Source organism: Solea solea, chromosome 7 (genome assembly GCF_958295425.1).
Source record: "Solea solea chromosome 7, fSolSol10.1, whole genome shotgun sequence".
NCBI lineage: Eukaryota > Metazoa > Chordata > Actinopteri > Pleuronectiformes > Soleidae > Solea > Solea solea.
This window is the reverse complement of record NC_081140.1, coordinates 11,763,413-11,786,413: the sequence shown is the minus strand read 5'-3', so window position 1 is coordinate 11,786,413 and position 23,001 is coordinate 11,763,413. Positions and strand designations below refer to the sequence as shown.

The following is a 23,001-nucleotide window of genomic DNA, read 5'->3' as shown; positions in this document are numbered from 1 at the left end:
AAACAGGGGCCCTACTTCCAAGATACAGGAGGAGTGTGGTATCACCCTCTGCTCAAGAACTCAGGACTCACTCAGGACACACTTAGTTGTTTCCTGACATTCCCTAACTTTGCAAATTCAACCTTTAACACTCCAGTTTTCACATTTAGCAGTTCTCACACACACACTCATTCATAAAAGCCCATCTATATGCTTTTATTATCATACATTATTCACACCAGCACAGCCATCAGGGCACTTTGGCATGTGGACTGTTGAGCTGGCGATCAAACCGCTGACTTTCACATTAGTCGATGACCCGCTGCACGAGAGACCTTTTAGAGAAGAGACAAACAGCTTCCATTGAATTAAAACCTCCATTATACTAAGGATGGTGGAGTGTGACACATATCCAACCCCTTGCTCCCAGAAGCCAATCATCTGCTGCACTGATGCAAGCATGCAGATGCCAGTAACAACATTTTCAACTGATTTGGCACCAATGGATGAACTGAAATTAGATGATATCAATCAGGATAATACTTGATCTATAGATTGAGCCACTACTTTGGCTCTACCTCCCAAGTTACAGCCAATATAACCAAGTAGTTTAAGCTAAGCAGTTGCTCATTTTTAAGCAGATCATCCCCAAGGGTTTGTTGCTTCATACAAATACCTCATGAAACTCATAGTATGCATTTGAGAAGGTGATTTGCATGAATCAAGCATGTTAGTTAAAAAAGTTGAATTCAGTATCACGTATTCTATCTTAGACTTTTTTTTAAATTGGGGCTACTTCAATAGTCGGCTAGTTATCGACTACTATTATTAACAGTGCTGCTAGTGTTAGGAGTATTAATGACATACAGCAGTCAGTAGAGAGTGATGAAAGAATCCCTCCCGACTTTCATGCTGTTGCTACCCATTCTGGTCCCGGTCACTAGCGCGCATGGGCTGTCAGTGTGTCAAAGATTTGGTAAATGTGAGATGTCTCACTCTGAGCTACTACAATTGGCTACGGTGAAAGATTGTTTAGTGTAGCATTGCATGCCGTGGGATTCACACGATGACTTCACCACCTGTCGACTACTATTTGACTAGTAGTTGCAGCCCTAATGAAAATACAAACAGTGCACAGTGTTTTTCAAGTCACCAATACAGTGCATCCATAAAGTATTCACAGTGCTTCACTTTTTCCACATTTTGTTATGTTACAGCCTTATTTCAAAATGGATTACATTCATTTGTTTCCTCAAAACTCTACACACAACACTCCATAATAACAACGTGGAAACATTGTTATTTTTGGCATTTTTGCACATTTATTAAAAATAAAAAAAATGAGAAATCACATGTACATAAGTACTCACAGCCTTTGCCATGAAGCTCAAAACTGAGCTGTTTCTACTGATCATCCTTGAGATGTTTCTACAGCTTCATTGGAGTCCACCTGTGGTAAATTCAGTTGGTTGAACATGATTTGGAAAGGCACACACCTGTCTACATAAGGTCCCACAGTTGACAGTGCATGTCAGAGCACAAACCAAGCATGAAGTCAAAGCAATTGTCTGTAGACCTCCGGGACAGGATTTTCTCCAGGCACAAATCTGGGGAAGGTTACAGAAACATTTCTGCTGCTTTGAAGGTCTCAATAAGCACAGTGGCCTCCATCATCCATAAGTGGAAGAAGTTCGGAACCACCAGTTCCTGGAGCTGGCCGGCCATCTAAACTGAGTGATTAGGGGAGAAGGGCCTTAGTCAGGGAGGTGATCAAGAACCCGATGGTCACTCTGTCAGAGCTCCAGAGTTCCACTGTGGAGAGGAGAACCTTCCAAAAGGACAACCATCTCTGCAGCAATCCACCAATCAGGCCTGTATGGTAGAGTGGCCAGACGGAAGCCACTCATTAGTAAAAGGCACATGGCAGCCCACCTGGAGTTTGCCAAAAGACACCTGAAGGACTCTCAGACCATGAGAAACAAAATTCTCTGGTCTGATGAGACAAAGTTTGAACTCTTTGGTGTGAATTCCAGGTGTCACGTTTGGAGGAAACCAAGCACCGCTCATCACCACACCAATACCATCCCTACAGTGAAGCATGGTGGTGGCAGCATCACGCCATGGGGATGTTTTTCAGCAGCAGGAACTGGAAGACTAGTCAGGATAGATGGGAATATGAATGCAGAAATGTACAGACACATCCTGGATGAAAACTTGCTCCAGAGCGCTCTTGACCTCAGACTGGGGTGACGGTTCATCTTTCAGCAGGACAACGACCCTAAGCACACAGCCAAGATATCAAAGGAGTGGCTTCAGAACAACTCTGTGAATGTCCTTGAGTGGCCCAGCCAGAGCCCAGTCTTGAATCCGATTGAACATCGCTGGAGAGATCTGAAAATGGCTGTGCACAACGCTTCCCATCCAACCTGTTGGAGCTTGACAGATGCTGCAAAGAGGAATGGGGTAACTGCCCAAAGATAGGTGTGCCAAGCTTGTGGCATCATATTCAAAAAGACTTGAGGCTGTAATTGCTGCCAAATCTCAGGTATCTCAGTAATGTTTTTATGTCAAAAAAAACGTTGTCATTAGGGGGTGCTGTGTGTAGAATTTTGAGGGAAAAATGAATTGAATCCATTTTGAAATAAGGCTGTAACATAACAAAATGTGGAAAAAGTGAAGCGCTGTGAATACTTTCCAGATGCACTGTATATCATAACCAGATGTTCAGGGGAGTTTTCCTTTTTAAATTATGATCAAGCAAACACTTCCATGTGTGCATGTGAGTCACAAGTGCTGATGTGTTCACAGTGCCACAAAGGTTACCGTTGCCAAGTCGCAGCTAATATAAAACAATAACACACTATTCTACGGAAACATTAAAGCGCGCACACACAGCACAGTCATGGGTAGTGTGATGAAAAACTTGATAGGAGGATTGCTTGTTAACGAGCTGATATTTGGGCTCCATTTCTAACAGTTCATGCTTATCTGACCATTTATGGCTTTAGGGGCCTCATGCTGAGACTGTAAAACACATACTAACACAACTTGAGCAGTAAAGGAGTGGTTAGTCCCTATGGCCACAACACATCCATTATATTACAAGATCCTTCCTGTCTTGATTCAGAAGAACTTTGACTTGGTGATAGAACAGAGCTAAGGTAAGACTTGAATTACAGGCTTTTCAACTCACAAACAAATCTTCTTAATTTGATTTTAGTGAGTAAACAGATTATACCATTATGATGACACTCAATAACTGGATCATTTAATAACTCATTTTGACATTCAAAATTATTTTGCATTACAAAAAGAGATTTGTATTTATATGCAGTTTCTTAAATCGTGTATTCAAGCACTGTACATTTTACATTTGAATGATGCACTTTCAAATGTCTCACAATCATGTGACTTACATGGATCGTGACCAAGTTTTGCAATAATAACAATTATACGTGTACAGTCAGAGTACGTCATCCATAATCTGTAAATTGCAATTCAGCACTTTAAGCTTTGGATTCAGACAGTTGAATTTCAATTTTTGTTGGTCCATACTTTTTTACGGCCAGTCCTAAACATTACAGGTGACATCAGGATATGTCTCAAAGCAACCAGTTAACTAAAATGTATTAAGTAAAAGACCAAATGAAATAGCAGATAATATTATAAACTGCCTGTCCTCATGGGAACTTTCTCAGTGCCATCATAAAGTGCCCCCAAATGGTGATGCTGCCAATGTGTGTGTGTGTGTGCATGTGCATGAGTGTGTGCAGGCCTCAGACTGTCTGGGAAATGTAAAATGACACTTTGCTATGAGTGGAAGCTATTTTGAGGCACAGCTGAATTGGAGAGGACTTAAAGGTTTGTCCAGTGTGAAAGCCCATGTTTGTATGTGTTTAAAAGCATGTCTGCAAGTGCTTTGCAGTGTCCTTTTTTTCTAAAAATGTGCAGTGGGTTGCGAAAACACGGGGCATGCACAAGTTTGGCCCAATGTAGCTCTTTTTGCCCTCGCCTGCTCTTCACAGCACATTAAACAGGATGGCTATAAGCCTCTCATTCACCCAAATTGACACACTCACTCACTCACATTGTTTTTTGTACATTGGTGTGAAGCCTAATTGCTCCAATGACATAATGGGTTCCTCTGTAAATACTACATCTGGCTCGAGTTTTGTCATGTTTTTTTTTTTTTCACATTTTTTTCCCATGAATTAGTTTACTGTGTTTAGTGTTCTCTACAGAATTCAAGGTCATTAGAAGGACAATATTTGTGTATCTGTCAAATCTTATATTTCAATTTCCTCAGTAAGCAGGTGGTTATCTGAGAGATCTAAAAGACCTCGCCTTAGTAAACTATGTGCCTTTAATGAGAGTTAATGATGTTGGTGGTTTTTTTGTTTTGTTTTGTTTTGTTAGATGGGGAGAAAGTTCTCAGGGTTGGAGGTGACCCTGATGGTACTGTTCACGCTGATGTTAATCGTAGCCACTGCTTTCGTAGTTCTGTTCGCCACTGGACACCCTGGGGTCATTAAAGATGAAGGTAGGTGAACACATAACCCGATTTTTGCTCTCTATTATGAAAACATACCCAGATTTAATTACATCTGATTCCATTAAAAATAATCGAAGAATCAACTATAAAAAAAACAAAAACAATCTAGTAAATGCAAAAACTCAGAAAGGCCTGTGTGGTATTGCCATTATGCGTGTTGGGGGACAGTGGCTAATGGACTGCAAGCAATAAATGACCTCAATATACAATTAACTCTCTTTAGAGTGAGGTGATATTTACATCACAAACCATAATTTGCAGCGGTACAAGTATTAAAGGGTTTAAACAAAGATGGGACGGTGACCAGCTTCAGTGAAGGATCATTTTCAGACGCATGATACATTAACAACAAAAGATAATATCAAAGGCCGTCTTCAGCCAATGCTGCAATCACTCTGCCCTTTGCAGTCCCTTATTTCCTCTCTCTCTTCTCTTCGTGTCCCTCCCTTTCTTTTCCATTCTATTTACAATTATAAATACCAGCTCATATCTAAAGAAAGGGAACCGCTTATGAGTTAATGTGTGATGTACTCATGTCAGGTCAGACGGGTACGTGCATCTTTGTGAGTAATAATCAAGAGACATATCGTTTAGAAACCAATAACTAGAATTGCTCTTTTTCATTTTGATACCTGATGCGTGTTACAGGCTCTGATGACACATTGTTGAAGTAATATGTCTAAGTTACACTCATCTTCAGTTGTTCACTAAATATTGTGATGTAAAAGTTTAATATTTTGTGTTGTGTGGAGGACTAAATATTTCTTCTGTGTTTTTTTTGTTGGCAGAACCTACAAAGCCGTTCATTGCAGAGTGCCCCAAGATCCCCGTGGCTGAAAGAGTAGACTGTTTCTCTGATGGTGGAGCCTCAAAGGTATAAATGACTATTGGTTCCAAAGGTGCAAGTTTATGTTTGTGAACAAAGACAAAGTTCAGGAGGTGAAGATGTCTCGAGAATTCTACAGGAACTGCTTTGTAGAAGCAGGGATGACAATAAATGATGTGGACGATGACATGAATAACATCAACAACCATTCACTTCAACAGTTAAAATGTGAACAGCGTGGATGTTGCTGGAACCCACTGGAAGAGAGGAATGTTCCCTGGTGTTTCTTCCCGACCAACCATGGGTACACAGCGGAATCAGTTGAACAGCGAAGTCCTTATGGTAAATCCCCGTTTGCTCACTCATGTGCTCACTGACCAGTGGAAATGTGCGGCTTTCTATTAAGCTTACTTTCTAATTCCAGCCGCTCCACATTCCTTCAGTGTGTCCGTCTTCCTCACATCACATTTCCCTCTTCACTCACTCTGCCTAAGGCACAGTTTTCTATGAACTATGACATGGATGGCATATCAGGAAACATGATTGACTTTGCGCCATGCAGGGTTTTCCATTTTCTGCTTGATTTCACTCCCTTATGTGAACTCAAGTTAGAGCGTAAAGGCACAAAGAGACATTGAACATTTTATCATCAAGTGTGAACTACATGATTTCCAGCCACATTATTGGAATAGCATGAAAGCTATTTTAAAAACATTATAAAAATATAGTGGGGGCTTTTTAAACTGTAAAAGTGCCAAATTCTTCGACTGAGTGGAACATTGTAGTTTTTTTCCAACAAGGGCTCCTTTAATACAAGTTTAATTGTCAAATATAAGACCAAATTTCTGCCATGGTATTGCTCAAGGCTACGACGTAAATGAACAACATTTACCTCGAAGCGACCGAGCTGTGCAAGCATATTTCTTCCTTTGATCATACTGGTGAATGGCTCACGTGAAAATACAAACGTGTTTGAATGAGTTCCCATCCTGGTGAATTTATGGAGTCCTCGGGCTGAGAATTGCCTTTTTTATTGTTGCAATTCACTCATCATTGTAGAGAATAAATATTTGTCATATTATGATAAAGTGCTTTATCTTTTAATGCTTCTGCTCATGTTGACAGAATAATTAGTGCTGTGGGTGCAGGGCTCACCCAGCTTGGATATCAGTAGGAAACAATGGGATTATAACATCCTCCTGTTTAATATCGGTACAGAAAAATTGTCAGATTAGCCGAACAGGTGTGCATCTGAATATAAAAGTCACATTTGTAGAGTCATGTTATCAACGTGAGGCTGCTAGGAAACTACTCAATAATGGCACTGTGCCTAGTCTTAGAAAAGAATAATAAGCACAATCTGAAATCCTCTGAAAAATCACAACATGTCCTCCTTCTTTTTTCCAATAAGGATTAATGGAAGAAAGCACACCACATAACTTACTGGAAATTGGTTGGCAGATTCTATTTCATTTAGACGGACACTCATACTTGCAAATGTTTATATGAATGGCACTGATCTCATCAAGCCTAAGAACTTGACGAAATAAATCTCTCAATATGTTGATTTAAACCCTTTCACCCGACTAAACTCGGGCCTTGAGCAGCTCTCATTTTAAAAGGCCCTTTTTTAATTAAACTGCTAAAAAGAAATCTAGAAGAAACAGTAATAAATTGACTGAAATAGAAGAATAACCACAAAATGATCAGTTATAATACAGTGCTACAGAAGCACTGCTGTACAATTTTGTGTCACATTTGGTAGTTGAGTAGTTAAATGTGAAGTATAACCTTTAGCCGTCTCTCATCATGTGTTTGACTTGCAGTGATGAAAGCCCAGCTGAAGAGAATGGCGTCTCCTTCTTTATTTGGGGCTGATATACAGGAGCTGTCATTTCACGCAGAAATGCAGTCAAGCAATCGACTCAGATTTAAGGTACACACCGACAGACACCATCTCTCAGTCTCCATTTCCCCCTCTCTCTCTCTCACTCTCACACACACATATGATGGAGGAAAGTGTGAGTCAAAAACAGATTCTTCTTTAAACCACAGCATGTTGAACCGAACTACTGTACAGAACAGAAACAGGACAAAAATAGCAATGTGCACAACAAAGTAGGAACATGAACGTGAGACACCCTCACACTGCCTGTGATCGCTTCCTTTCCCACAGATCTCCGATGCCCACAGTCAGAGGTTCGAGGTCCCCCATGAGCACGTCAGCCGCCTCAAGAGTGACCCGTCCAGCCCCATCAGCAACACTCTGGAGATCTCACACAAGCCCTTTGGTCTTACTGTGCGCAGGAAGGAGAACAACAAAGTCCTGTGAGTGCTTACTGTGCATGTTCCACATATTTTGCTCGCCTGAAATGGAGACGGGGGCTGTTTTCAAAAGGCCATACCATATTATCTATTATCTCACCATGTGAATGTTGAAGCAAACGCATAAGACAACAGACTAAAAACTATAAACTAAAACTAAAAACTGCGTATTCAAAACTAATTACATTACTATTATTCATGAAGAAAAAACTAAGAACATCTTTAGTATCTATTGTGATATACTTCACATGCTGCTAATATAGGGTGTATACTATAGCTGGAACTGGAGAGGCCATAAAGGTACTCCTTATTTAGTTAAAACAAGAATTTAAAGGAACACTTTGCCTATTTGCATTTAGCTCTGTATTACTAGAGTAGGGGTTGTATTTTTGTGCTTCCAAACCTCAGTTTGTTTAAATTGAGAAATAGTTACAGTACGTGCCCACGAGTGACACTTAGTCCTGTTAGCGTAACTGTTAGCAAAGATGGCGGACACTGTTTACATTCTGAGAATGAGGTCCCGTCCCCCTACGAGTGGGGTCTAAAAAGTGCGGAATTAGCGTTGCAGCTTCAAGGCTCGGACCAAGTGTGGGGCACGTGACAAAGAAAAGAATGAAGGTATTTCTCGACTCAGGGGAAACTGACGTTGGGAAGCACATTTTTTTTTTAAATGCTAGCCCTATTCTAATACAAAGATAAATGCAAATCAGTGAAGTGTTTGTTTAAGATGACTACTGTTGTGAATTTTAGCACAAGATTCTTACAAATATTATGCGCAGCACCAGCTCCCACAGCCTCTTGCAGTAATCTCTCACACATACACACACACACTTGAAGTAGCTATTGAAACGTGGCACTTGTCAAGGTCCGGAAACTAAACTCAAATGCAATAAAACGGCTATAAACACCATAGGTGTACCATTGCACTCATTGCGTCGACACGACCCAACACGTACATATCTACGTATTATAACGTCTGTGCATTTCAGTGTTGTATATGTTTATTTGACAGTAAAGCTAGAGCATAACACAGTATATATAACATTCTTACAGTGCATGGAAAACCTTTGACATGCCTCGCTAACTTACATCATTTACAGGTATATGAAGTAGGTCAGTCGTCTTTCTCAACACTGCACGACCTTCAACCTCGAGCAGTGAGATTGCCTTGAAGATTAGTGGTCAAAGATTAATGGCCGATTAGTTATCAGTAAAAATTCAACTTCTTTCCACTTACACGCCATTGTCATTGTCACAACATTTATTTACTGGTCACGTGAATGACACGGTTCATGTATGTATTTTGTGGCATATGCAGGCGAGTGTAATAGTCTTGTGATGAATTCAGGACCTTTGTTTGTTTATTTTAGAAAAAAAAATTATATTTGCAGACATAATAATGTTTAATTATCTTTAAAAAGCCGTATCAAAGTAACCCATTACCGGAAAATAATTACTAAGCCGTGACAGGTGAATACAGACCTGTTTTAGCATTCTTCTCTACATGCTACTTATAATTGAACACAACAGAACAGAACCCACGTCTAAAGAAAGAAATTAAAAGGAACTCATGTCTGCCATTTGAGACTGATTGTGCATTAGCATTTCATGGCTCATGGACAAATATTTTGAAACTGTACTTGGATTCAGGTGGAGTTCAGTCACATTAGCAGTGCCATACGAAGTAAGTGTGTGGTGCCAAACACATTTTAATTTCACATCCATGTGCTCATTGGCTGATGACTTTCCACTGCATGCATCTGTTAGTAAGGAAAGAAAAGCAGTAACCATGGTAGCACCTGCATTTAGGGTAGAACACAACTCAGTTCGGCTTACATTAACAGCATAATATCTTGGGTTCTGGTCAGGTTTAAACAGAAAAATCCGACCCAATCCAGGAATATGGTTCTACTTTAATGTAATGCTAAAGTGCTGCACATGAACAGCTGCAGCTGTTTCAGTGTCATGACTGACTCTGTTTTTATGGCGGTAAAATATACAACAGTGGTAAAATAATGCAATGCCCATAAAAACATGTGCAAACACGGTTTTAATTTGCCGATCATATTGTAAAAGCAGCACCAGATCCACGTCTCATTGATAACAGGAATGATCAGCCTGGTCATAATCATTCTGTTCTTTAACCGGTCAGGTTAAACTACAACCTGCTGGTCTTTTAGGTGTTATCGTCTTGCACTTGTAAACAGACATGGTGACTGAACACATTCTCCCTATCACACTACGTTATATTTAAATCATGAATTTTAAAAAAAAAAATGTTTTATTCTGTTAGGGTGTTTGTCTGTGTTCATGCATCATGCCAATTGAAAAAAAGAAAGAAAGTTCAGTATATTTACTCCATTTGCAGCCTCCATTTGTGTATATATATATAGATATAGATATAGATAGAGAGAGAGAGAGAGAGAGAGAGAGAGAGAGAGAGAGAGATCTTGAATCAGCTAGGCTCAGTATTTCATTTAGCACATGTCTTATTTTAAAGGTGAATATATGTTACCCAGAGCAGCCTCATTAGAAGCCGATGCCATGGTCTGTCTTCTCCCCAGGTTTCTTCTTTTTACTTTCTACATTTCAAGTCAATTTCTGCAGAAGTCCATCTCATTCCCACTCCCACTCTCTATTTCTCCCTGCATGTCACTCTCACCTTCCTCAATATGTCTGTCACATTTGCCTGTTCTCTCGCCATCCTTTACTTTTGCACATATCTTTGTTATGTCTCTCACATCAGTCTGCATTTTCACTCCCCAGTGGTGGTGACCTGTTTGTGTGTGTGTGTGTGTGTGGTTTGTTTGTTGTTGTTGTTTTTACAATGCATCCAGGTTTGACACTACGATGGCTCCTCTGGTGTTTGCAGACCAGTACCTGCAAATTTCGGCTCGGCTTCCTTCCCATAATATTTATGGTCTAGGAGAGCATGTGCACCAAAACTATCGCCACAGGACAGACTGGAGGACTTGGCCCATCTTCACCAGAGACGCTTTCCCGAACGGGGTGAGAAGTACATTATACTTGCTTTGGCCACAGATATACAGCGATCAGCTGTATATTAGTCGATTAAAGTCAAAACAGTTCACTATTGTGGCCGATAAGTGCAGGTTTTTTTTTTAACTTGGTTAAGCTATTATGTAATGCAGAATTATTGAATATTGAATGACCTTCTTTTAAAACTGGACACCTTCAATGTTCTGCCGTAACGTTTGAACCAGTTTCGTAGTGGCTGTCAGTGTATGTGCACATGCATGTTACATGAAATAAACACAGAGAAGTTGAAGTTACACAGTGCAAATCAAATATCTTTCTCTATGATGCAACTTCTATTTCTTACTTTAATAGTTTGTTAAGTGCCTGACACTGTGCTGCTGTAACACAATCCCTTCCCAGTTTTGGGATCAATCAATGCATCTGACTATGTTTTCAGTTTCTTCTTCATTGTTAAACCTGACTAAATGTGTGTGTAACGGTTGACCGCCTACTTGAGTGTGTGTGTAAGCATGTTGTGTATCTGGCATGTTTACACGAGGTCCCTACATGTGTATCATCTCTCCCCAAAGGGTTTATGATTAAATGTCTTAGAAGCTGACAAGGCTGTGAAGTCAACCCCTTCAGATTCAATATGTCTACTACTTCTCTTCTCTCACTTCCATCTATCACCATCTCTCCACCTTCCCTGTAGGGAACACACAACCTCTACGGACACTATCCCTTCTTCCTTTGCCTGGAAGATGAGAGTGGAAAGTCATTCGGGGTCTTCCTCATGAACAGCAATGCTATGGGTAAAGATGAACACAAACACATGCCGGTCGACAGAAATGGACTAATACACGTGTGTGCACGCACGATTATGGAGGCTGAACATAAAGCATATAACATGATGCACATAATGTCACCAGGGCCATGAAACATCAGGAAAAGAAAACCATTTCAGAATTGTACAAAGGTTTTCAGGCAGGTGTCATTCTTGTACACAAATGGACCAACTGACAAATCAAAGAGAATATTGCATAACCATTCTATTCTATAAAAGGAAATGACTGAAAGCACTGGGAATGCTCACCGACATGTTTCACCTGCTCATGTTTACAGTCTTCCCGCACAAAGGCTTCTCTTGCCTCTCGTGAATTGTTTTGACTGATATATTGATGGTTTGTTGGTTTACGTGTGGAAAAAAAGTCCTCAGAAGAATAAAAGTGATATTCAAAATACACGTTTCTGCAGATAGTCTAAGAAGAATTTTTTTTTTTTTAATATATATATATACACACCTTTTTGTATCTTTTGTGCAGAGGTGACCCTGATGCCTGCTCCAGCTGTGACATACAGGACAATCGGAGGAATCCTCGACTTCTACATTCTCTTTGGGGACACACCAGAACAAGTGGTGCAGGAGTTCCTTGAGGTAAAGAATGTCTTAAAGGCAAAAAAAAATGCAGGGTTGAAATTCTCTGTGTGGATATTTTGGAAAAGTACAGTCATTAACAATCGGTTCAAATTGTTCCAGCTCATTGGCAGACCCGTCATTCCTCCCTACTGGTCACTGGGATTCCAGATTTCTCGGTGGGACTACGGAAGCCTGAGTGAGGTCAAGAAAACAGTGGAGAGGAACCGTGCTGTGAGCCTCCCATACGTAAGCGCCATTCTACATGCTCCTCTTTATCCTGCTGTTTATTGCAGGAAGCACGTCTGAAATTACTCTTAAAGCCCGTCTTAAAGTGATATAAGGATCGTCAGGTTTGATTTACACTTACAAATTGCCAGTCTCCAATTGTTAATTTTGAGTATGTATTTTTATTCCCATTCCTTTACTTGTTGCAAAGCAGGCATATGATCCTGTGCTCGAGAGACAGTGTGACAAAACCAATCCAAAGTATCAGCAGCAGGAGATCATTATCAAATAATCGTATCTGCGAAAATAAAAAGAACAAAAACATGAATATCATGACAATTTATCATGATAAATTATGTCAGTAATTGTTTTTTGTTGCCATGCAAATGTGTATTGGGGTGAAGAAAAAAAAGGGAGACCAGTAGAGAAGAAATCAATACATCACGATATGCAAGCCTTGTTAGAATGTGAACCAATCACAAACTACTGTGTTTCCAAAGGCAAGAGCTTTCAACACGAGGCTACCTGTGAAGGCGTGATATGAAGGTTGAAGCAGGGGTTCAACAGACATTCAGAGTGATAGGGATGGCCTTTCTCTTAGACGGGGTAATCTAGTTTTCTGTCAAATAGCGGAGAGTCTGCTGGGCTCCATAGGTTCAATCTCACAACCACTATTTTTCAAGCGCCACTGATTGTTAGTGCTGAGTGAGACCAATCGGCTGAGTTCCTTTCATTATCTCATTCATCTTGATCTGAATGTATTACAGAAAAAAAGAATTTAATATTCCAAAACTTGAGAAATAACAGTTCTGTTTGATATTTATTTGGGAATGGACCTTAAGGCCCCTGGTGTACTTCCACACTCAGCGTGAACGGACCTAACGTGCATTGTGCAGCCACGATTAAAGATCGCATAGAGCGTGTTGGGTGCGCATGGACAGTGCATGTGCGAACTGAATTTCCACTCCACCGGTGGATTATTAAGCCCCGCTCACCAAGCAGAAATAAAACCTGCCTGACAGACCTTTTAGCTGACAAGCAGCTCGAACCAGATGTGTCCGAGGGAGCTGTAACATCTTTCTCTTCTTCGTTGGTGGGAATGCTTCCTATTCCCTGAGTCCAGACTTGTACCACCACCAGATGGTGAAGTCAGAAAACACAGGACCCCGAGTATACCAGGGTCCGTGACATGCAACATGATATGCGTGCCACTTAGGCGATGAAAAACAATGTTGAACACATAATCATACATAATCTAATCTGGGCATACCGATGGTTACTCTAAGAGCTCCCTTTCACAAAGACAACTAATGTTTGATGGACTTTTTTTTAACGGTAATTACTGAGGTAAATTCCTAATCTTTTAATGCCCCCCATAAAACAAATGAACTGTATCACAGTTCACCAATGCACCAATAAAAGACTCAGTTTGAACTCGGTCTTATCTGAAAATCAAATACAAACAAATGTCCAACCCATCATAATATTTCAATATATAATCTCCAATCTCTGTTTCACATTCAAAGACATTAGTGTGCAGCCGCTCCCCCTCCTGCTATACTCGGGGACATATTTGATAACCATTAGATAGACCACAGAGGGCATTATCACATTTCCTCTAATATGTCTGGAACTGATTACCATTAGAGGAAGAATCTGGCAGGGCCTTTGGAACCATCTGCTCCGTCGACATGTCGGAGATTTTGGCAGAATGACAGCAAAAGAACAAGCATGAAGTCACATCCTGGCAGAAAATAGAAGAACTTGTTAACATTTGCCTTATACTCCTAAGGTTTAGCAGCACATTAGCAGATGCACTATACTGGGAGGATACATTCAAGCCATACCACAGATGCTTAAGTCTGAGTGGTTGTGTCAAAGATGAGGGCAGAAGAAGAAGCATGAGTGTATACATTTAAGAGGTTTTAGCGGTAATTTTGAATTTATTACCCTCAAGCAAGATGCAAATGTGATTTTAATGCATGGAAGTAATGACAGTGTCTTAGCATCTGGAATTAAGTTTTGAATATCTATCGAAAATTAAGTTTAATAACTTGTGCTGTAAATTTAACATTCTGTATAGCAAAAGATAATCTCAGCGTACGAGATATGTGTTCAAGAGCATTTTATATTACTTTTTTCCCTGAAATACATTAGAAATACACAACTGTATGAGTACAAGAACACAAGTTCCACAAGTTCAACAGCATGTTTTGACCCTATGCAGGACATCCAGTACACTGACATAGACTACATGGAGGATAAGAAAGACTTCACCTATGACAAGGTCAAGTTCAAGGACCTGCCTCAGTTTGCCGACTACCTCCATGAGAAGGGTCAAAGATACATCCTCATCCTGGTAAGAAACACATCATTTTTATGTAGTGGTTTAACAATTTGACCAATCGCAAACTCTGCTACAAAACAGCTTCTGGTAATGTACCTTATATTTTGGGGTTTGGTCATCTTCTCACATTTACAAGCCAAATGTTGGTGTGATGTTGGGTTACATAGTCATCCCTCCGTACATCCGTCTTCTGCAACACATCTGGTGCCAATTTACTGTAGCTGTGCTGGCAGCAGGTCAAGCAAGGTAATCCTGATGTCCCTCTCCTCTGCAACATTTTCCATTTGCACTTGAAAGACCATTACCAGGTCAGATGAGATACAGTATATAGTCTCCGTGTATTCAGGGTCTACTCTGGAATGTAGTAAGATACGCAGGAAGAACTCACATGAAAGGTACTCAAGTAAATATCCTAATTTAGAGATGCCTGAATCACCTTAAGGGGAGCAGTTATTAGCTAGATGCTCACTGTCACATCCAAATTAAACTATGGCCTCAGAGTTGGAGGTGCTGACTTTCATCCAAGCTGTTTCATAATTAGCTGCAAACCATCCCAGTGCATGATGAAGCGAGCAGAATAATATCATCTGTATGACTATTCATAGGCACTCACTCAAACTGAATCTACAACCCAGCCACTGCACCTTGTGGTCCATGACAAATTGAAACCCATCTCTAACCCAGCAATAAATAAGGGCAAATTACTGTTCACCAAAAGTACATTTGAAATACAATATATGTTATTACACACTGTATTAATATGTATATTCATTTGTCCCCAGGACCCTGCAGTGGCCACCAGTAAGCGAGTAGGAAATGCTCCATATGAATCATATGACCGTGGGACTGAGAAGAAAGCCTGGGTCTTTGACGCAGATGGGAAAACACCTCTGTTGGGAGAGGTGAGTTGTATTTGGTTTCAAGTTTCAGAAGCACAGCTGAACATTGATGCTGAAAAAAATTGCCAATAGTAATAGTTAGAACAACAAACACTTAATAATAACAACTAATCACAAAAATTACATCAAGATAAGATGGGTAGATATTGAATGTATATAGCGAATGCATCATGATGAGGGTCAAGGAAGGTGCTGGTGCCAATCCCTGCTGACACGATATAGCTTGTATATTGGGATCTAGCCTAAAAGACATCATTTATTACCCATACCCAACCTCACCTTGAAGCTCGAGAGAAATATTGATTCATATGATTTATATTGTGATATTATGCATCAATATTGAATGAAATGACATAAAAAAAAAAGTCTATGGAGATCAGATTTTTTCCAACAGTGCCAAGACCAATAGGTCACCTTCACATAATGCGGGTGAGGTAACGACTCATGTAGATTTATTTAAGAGTTTTACTGATCATAAAATAAATTAATATAACGTGTTTGGGACTGGTTCATTACAGTTTCCATCAACACTTTATACTCAGTAATCACATTTCAACACAACAAAAAAAAAAAAAAAAAATCACATCGGGAGTTAAAGTTCAGTGCCCCAATGCTTTCACGGTGTTACTTTCGATTACATACTCGATTAGGCCCAGACCCACTGTTAATCCCTTTTTCATGCTGTTTATATCAGGTCAAACATATGCATTGATTCCACATTAGTGTTTAATCTTAAAATGTTCTGCTTCACCACATGCCAGAGTCTGTGTGTGTGTGTGTGTGTGTGTGTGTGTGTGTGTGTGTGTGTGTGTGTGCACATAACTTTGTGTAAGAGTCTGTTTCACTGTGAGTCTAAGCATTTCCATTTCCTTCAAATGAGAAGTTACTCCTTTGTAATTAATTCCAGTCCACCACCACCACCACACAACTTTGTGTGCATGCATGTGTCCCAGTAAAACATGAGGGCGACCCTTGACGAAAGCTTTTGTCTTCTGGCCCAAATGTGTGAGAAGTATTGTAGAATCAACCTCAGGCAGAAGTGAATGGACGTACAAGAGAGCTAGGCTGGCAAACCAGACCTACATCAAGATGTTCAAATTAGCGCTACAACCAATCAATGGAACGAAGAAGGGGATGTAGTCAGAGCGACGGTAAAGAGTCCATGGGCAAGCGTTCCACCTATGGTGTGTTGTGGAAAGGTTTGATGGAGAGATTCCTGTAAGCCAACAAATGTAGTGGTCATGGAGACTGTTGCCGTTTTTGAGCAAAGAACATGAGAATTGCAGGCGTGCTTGCACATTTAGCAAGCATCTTCGAAAAAACTGAAGAAACCCCAAAGTATTGCTGAGAGATTACTGGATGTTGGAGTGCAAAGTCAAACAGTATTTGTCAGCGGTGTCTCACCCTTTTATCGAGACTTGAACGCGACTTGCCGGAGTACTGGAGATGCGTTGAGGATTAAAAGAACGAGGAAGCCTCCGCAGTAGACCTAAAAAACTACATCTGTCATTAGAAGAAATGACTTCAGTGCCGTTATTTTTTCATTTTTCAAAGAAAAGCTTAACTCCAAAGCCGATTCGAAAGACTGCTGTTCGCCAGCAGGAGCCATTTTCTTTATTTACATGTACCAGAGACCGGCAGGGACTACACGTGCAACGGTCGCAGCTCTGTCGCCATTATGTTAAGCCCGCCCACCGACTTTATACACAATGTGATTGGCTATACCAGAGTTTGGATTTTGCAGCTCGCGAGCCAAAGACGGGTTTCTTGACGGAACCCTGGCTGCAAATTACTTGTGCTACCGCCAGGTTGCGTCTAGCAGAGATGGAAAAAATAAATAAAAGGAGTGAACAGATTTAAAAGTGAAATGACAAGATGGAAACGTAGGCTGAGAAAAAGGTAGATACAGGCAGACAGACAAATAACAGATGTTAGGGAAATATACAAGGAGACAGACTGGCTTTGTGTACTGAATGGAGGAGAGTGACAGGGCAACATGCAGGAATCCAGCTGTAAAGAGAGACAAGAGGCAAAAAAATGGAGCGGTAATCCAATGAAGAAGATTTGTTTGATGCGTTTACTCGGGTGTCGGTATCCACAAACTGCCGAGATGTCAGAGGGATCAAATCTAGAGGTAAAAGAGTGGAGGGATTCACGATTGGAAATAGACAGGTGGAAAATGTGAGATCAGCTCTGACCTTGTGGGAGTTTTGACCACATACCAAAAGCATCTTCCTATAAATCCATGTGTGAATGCATGTGTGGACACATGAGCACACATGAGCATGATTTATGCCTTTGCTATAAACTGAGTTGTAAAGTTATTGGCAGTGGAAGTAGCGGGTAAAAAGATAGCCAACACTGTGGCAACCTTGAGATTTAATATCTACAATGCTCTAATGATTCACACGCAAAAATGCACGCACACACACACACACACACACACGTACATACACAAAACCTCTGCTTTTCTCTACATAAATCATTTTTTTCTCAATACAAGTCATTAAGGATGAATTTTAACACACAGTCACGTCTAAAGATTTCTATTGCATTATGGATTTCTCCTCTGTTCTCTCCCCTTGTCCTCTCAAATGTCTCCCTCTCTCACACACATCAATCTCACCCCCTCCATCCATTCTGTTCTCTTTTCATTTCCACATGTCTAAGCTTCATCTGACATTTCATAGTCCTAGTTTTTTTGCTACGTGGAGCTCGCTACACCTACGCCAACTGATCATGCACAGAATTAAGTAGACAAGCTGCTCGTCTGCATAAGGACAAATGGTGAATGCATTTAGAATTTTACTACACAACTATAAAAAAAACAAACTTACAGCATATCATGTTCTCTCATCTTCAGGTGTGGCCAGGAGAGACGGTGTTTCCAGACTACACTAGCCAAAACTGCATAGACTGGTGGGTTGATGAGTACGAGCGATTCTCCCGGGAGATCAAACATGATGCCCTCTGGATTGTAAGTCATTTTTAGACCCATTAAGTGATGATGTGCATTCACTAATTAACTGTTCACCAACAGAAACCTCTGAGGCAGACTTCATTCTGCAGTCATTTGCACGCAAACAGGGACAGTAAGCTTGAATTCAGTTTATACAAGATAGATATGCATTAGGTTCCCTCGTTTCTTGGGGCATTTACCGCAATCAGTCCAAGGCATTTTACAACAGTTAAATAACGTGAATAAATATATTTTTTTTCTTTATCGATACACAACAGCTGCATATTGTCAGTGATTATTAAAGGTGACATAGAATGCTTGTATCACACATATATGTTAGTTATGGAGGTCTACTTACATATATTAACTTGTTTTCATGATTAAAAACCTCCTAATCGCTGCAAACGAGCCGATCAAAATATCTGCTCACTGACGCTCTCGTCAGCCGCGCTGTTTCAGACTAAACAGTTGCTGTGATTGGCCAGCCAACGAGAGCTTTACAACTGTCCTGTGATTGGCCAGGTACCTGGAAGTGACGTAATAGATAGGCCAGCTCTCAGATACACAGATCCCCCGCTGGCACGGTGGATGCTCTGCATCTCAGCAGCTACAACGAGAGTAGTTCTTCTTCTTCTGCGGTTGAATGTACGCAACCGGATATGCCCGGACTAGTACCCGCACCGGGAGGCGCTACGGTGGTGAGGATTTCTGATGACGACATCAAATTAAGGAAGTGTCGATCCGCTTCGCAGAGCCCAGGAAAACAATACAACACTATTTTCTCAGCAGTGGCTGAACTGTTTGTTCTGAAACTTTAGGGTTTCATAAACGAGGTAATGACGCAGATACACACACAAACGCAGCGTTAATTGGAGCTTCCGGTCTATGTCACCTTCAACATCTTACTGATAGTGTGAATAGGTCACTAATACACTATAACACACTTGCAGGACATGAACGAGGTGGCCAATTTCAAGAAAGGTTCAACAAAAGGCTGCGCCGACAACAATCTCAACTACCCTCCCTACACTCCAAGTAAGTCAGCGTCAAAATAATACTTTGTATGTGCTCTACGTTCTCATACAGTTTTATCTTCCATTTTGTGACATGGTCGAGTCTTAATACTTTGTCATCACTAGAGGTCTTTAAAAGAATCTTCAAAGGCACTTCATCAATATCATTAGTACAGGTTGACCGGTAAAGGTTCATTCTAAGCATATCTTTATTGATTATAATATGGAAAATTCAATAGTAATATAAATTCTTAACAGCACATATATTATATATTATAATCCTGCACTTCATAAATGTGTAAACTTACATAAATATGTAATAATAAGGTGACCATTATTTAATCTAATCAGTCTCTCTTCAGTCCCCAAATTTCTTACTTTGCCCTCACTTAAAAACAACACAATTTGTAAGTTATAAGTATATAAATAATAGTAACTATTTAATTGGTTACTAACTTTTTAAGCCCTGTACCAAGTTTACTGCATTACAAACAAGTTGATAAAATGGCCACAAAGGCTCAAAAAGTAAGTTCAGGTCCAGAAGAAAGTTCATCTAAACTAATGAGTCCCTGATGAAAAATTCTGAAAATGACTCTAAAGCCGTGTCTTTTATTGGGACGGTGTCTCAGACAGGATGATCCTAACTGGAAAAAGCATGTTCCCCTGATGCCGTTTTATTGCCCTTCCTCCTAAGTCATCCACTTCTCCCAATGCCATCTGTCGCCTTGATTTCCTCATTGTTCCCACTTATTGCAGAAAATACTGTACACCAACTTCCATTGTTCTCCGTCCCCTTCTTCCCCTCTCGCCATTTTGTTGTCCTCAACAGCCTCCTATATTTTGTATTCACTTCTATCTCCTTTCCCCCCTCAGGGATTCTGGATGAGGTGATGTACAGCAAGACTCTGTGTATGGATGCCAAGCAGGCCTGGGGGAACCACTACGATGTCCACAGTCTCTATGGCTACTCGATGGTCCTGGCTACTGAAAAGTGAGTGCATTACCAATTGATGATGGAAGTACTGTAGTTTCGCAAGCTTGCACTACAGTGCAGACGCCAACTTACTGCCACCCTTTGAGTAAGACAAAAAGAAAGGTTGTGTGAAAGCACAAAATCCTTCAAAATCATCCTTGACTTTTAGTGATACTGCAGATTAAGCTTGGGACTCGAGTTGAAGGTGATTGCAAGCAACTTGTGCAGTTTTTGTGCTTCACAATTTCAAGTTATGTTTTTTTTGCATATTCAGATTAGTTTGGAAAGTCTAGACAGAAAAAAAAATTAAAAAATCAGACTTTCCAAAATTTGATTTTATCCATAATGTGATTCAAATCAGATCTCTAGTGATACTTCTCAGCCTGGATGCTGTGGCTAATTAAATTGCATTTGACATCGTCCTTCATGTCACGTCCAATACAAGACAAAATGATGACAAAGCACTTGAGCACAGCAAAATCAGCCATGACTAGAAACACTGCAATATATACCTCGGTCTCCTCGGTCACACAAAAACAAATCTCAGCAAACTCTGCACCACGACCTGACAGCGCAATTTCTTGGAAACCATGATGATGCAACTCAATTTTTCCTGCATTTGTGTTTGAAAGCAACTGTTGATTATCTCTTACACACAAAACCGATTTGCAATTAACAAATGTCCCTGTAATCTGAACATAATCTCAAATGCCAGAGGGTATATATTCTTGTCGGATTTACTGCATTTCTGTCATTTAGCGGTAATGAGCTTACACAAGAATATGGTTAACACCAGCTAGAACTGTCAGACACATTAATGGAGAAGGCATAGAAAACATACTCTTTTTTTGTGCCCGATATGATACTAATATCACAAACTCCAGTATCTACATATACCGATATTAGTCCGACACAGTCATGTTAGGCCATTTATATCCAACAATGAAGCTCTTAACACATGTGCTGAGCCACTTCTGTCTAACAAATATTGTTCTCCCAAAAGGAAGAAATAAAGAGCCCAAACCTGACTCCGCTAAAATGCTTATGCCAATTTAAATTTACATTTTAACAGTCTGTGCATAGTGAAGCATTTGGGATTGTATCGGATTTTACATTTTTATCTGTCCAATATCTGATCCAGTAATTTTGACCAGTATCGGATCAATACAGATTCCCACCCCTACCAATAAGAAAACAGTGCACGCCTGCATAAGACTAATTCATTGTCAAAGAATTGAAACATTCAACTTTACAGGTCATATATCGCATGTCCTAATTATAGAGGGTCCTCTGCCTCCCCTGCACACACACACACACACACACACACACACAGGGGGTTAGTGTGCACTGCAGCTATGTTATGCCGATTCATGACTGTGAAGAGCACTGCATTTAAATATAATGACTAGCATTTCACAATGATATTCTGACCTTGTTCTCCCTGTTTTTTTTAATCCATGTTATACTAAAGTGGCATGGTTGAAATGGTATGTTTGCTCTCACCTATCCCATCAATAAACAAGGAAGCACATGCAGAAAACGCACTTTAAAAGATATTTACAAACGGTAACAAACTGGACTCTTTCACACTCACACATACTGCTGACTCATTCCTTTGGTATTAGAAAAGAAAGTATGGGCCCCCCCACCCCTAAAATGTATTATTTGCAGGAGACACATCTGTAAACATTATCAGCATTGTGTATCGCTATAGAAATCAATACTCCATCAATTTACCTTCATCAAAAAAAAAAAAATGTTTTGCAATAAAGGCAAAGTATGGCTTTGTCACAGTTTTGCTATTAATCTTTACACCGCCGAGGATATTTGTCCTTGTGTGATTGATAAACAATTCTCCATCATATCGTTTAAATCTCTCGGTTTCACTCCCTACATACTTTTTCATCTCAATAACATTCTCTCTCCTGCATCACTCTCTCCCTCTCACAGAGCCCTGCAGCGGGCATTCGGAGGAAATCGTACCCTGATGCTGACTCGCTCCTCCTTCCCAGGTGTAGGGAAATATTCGGGTCACTGGCTTGGGGACAACGCCGCCAACTGGAACGACATAAAATGGGCCATTCCTGGCATGCTGGAGTTTGGCCTCTTTGGGGTTCCCTACGTGAGTAACCTTCAGAGGGGCAAATATCATTAGTGTAATGCTTAAATACAGAGAGTTTGACATTTTCAACCTGGGTTGACATGACTTAGGGCTGCAGGGCTTCATTATTTCTGTTTTAGTCTCAGCTTAAGGCTCAACAATAATCCAGTAGTAATAATTTTTTTTTAATTACTATTTAATATAAACGTATACGGACAGAGGACGGACGAGAGCAAGAGAGTGTCTGGAGTTACAGTGCACTACATGCTTTTCAGTTCCCAAGTGTGTTCTCTACTGTGCATATCTACGGAGCAGAGAGCACAAATGGTGGTAAGAAGCATACCCGCTGTGCATTTCGGGTGGTCTCATAGATTGTCATGTACATCCTGGTGAGACTGTGTCAGGC

At 40.4% G+C, this 23,001-nt stretch overlaps 1 protein-coding gene across 1 annotated transcript in view; it reads left to right on the top strand.

Annotated features, from left to right (window-relative positions):
- The first annotated feature begins 3,046 nt into the window (after positions 1–3,046).
- si (sucrase-isomaltase) overlaps positions 3,047–23,001 on the top strand; it is a 59,700-nt gene continuing 39,745 nt past the window's right edge. The window contains exons 1-16 of the mRNA XM_058634016.1: positions 3,047–3,140; positions 4,396–4,519; positions 5,320–5,405; positions 5,579–5,699; positions 7,184–7,293; positions 7,534–7,685; positions 10,520–10,691; positions 11,374–11,473; positions 11,984–12,096; positions 12,199–12,324; positions 14,531–14,662; positions 15,433–15,552; positions 18,413–18,526; positions 19,459–19,543; positions 20,395–20,512; positions 22,445–22,616. Coding sequence (XP_058489999.1) covers positions 4,396–4,519; positions 5,320–5,405; positions 5,579–5,699; positions 7,184–7,293; positions 7,534–7,685; positions 10,520–10,691; positions 11,374–11,473; positions 11,984–12,096; positions 12,199–12,324; positions 14,531–14,662; positions 15,433–15,552; positions 18,413–18,526; positions 19,459–19,543; positions 20,395–20,512; positions 22,445–22,616 — 1,845 coding nt within the window. The 5' untranslated portion in view covers positions 3,047–3,140. The remainder of the gene's footprint in view (positions 3,141–4,395; positions 4,520–5,319; positions 5,406–5,578; positions 5,700–7,183; positions 7,294–7,533; positions 7,686–10,519; positions 10,692–11,373; positions 11,474–11,983; positions 12,097–12,198; positions 12,325–14,530; positions 14,663–15,432; positions 15,553–18,412; positions 18,527–19,458; positions 19,544–20,394; positions 20,513–22,444; positions 22,617–23,001) is intronic.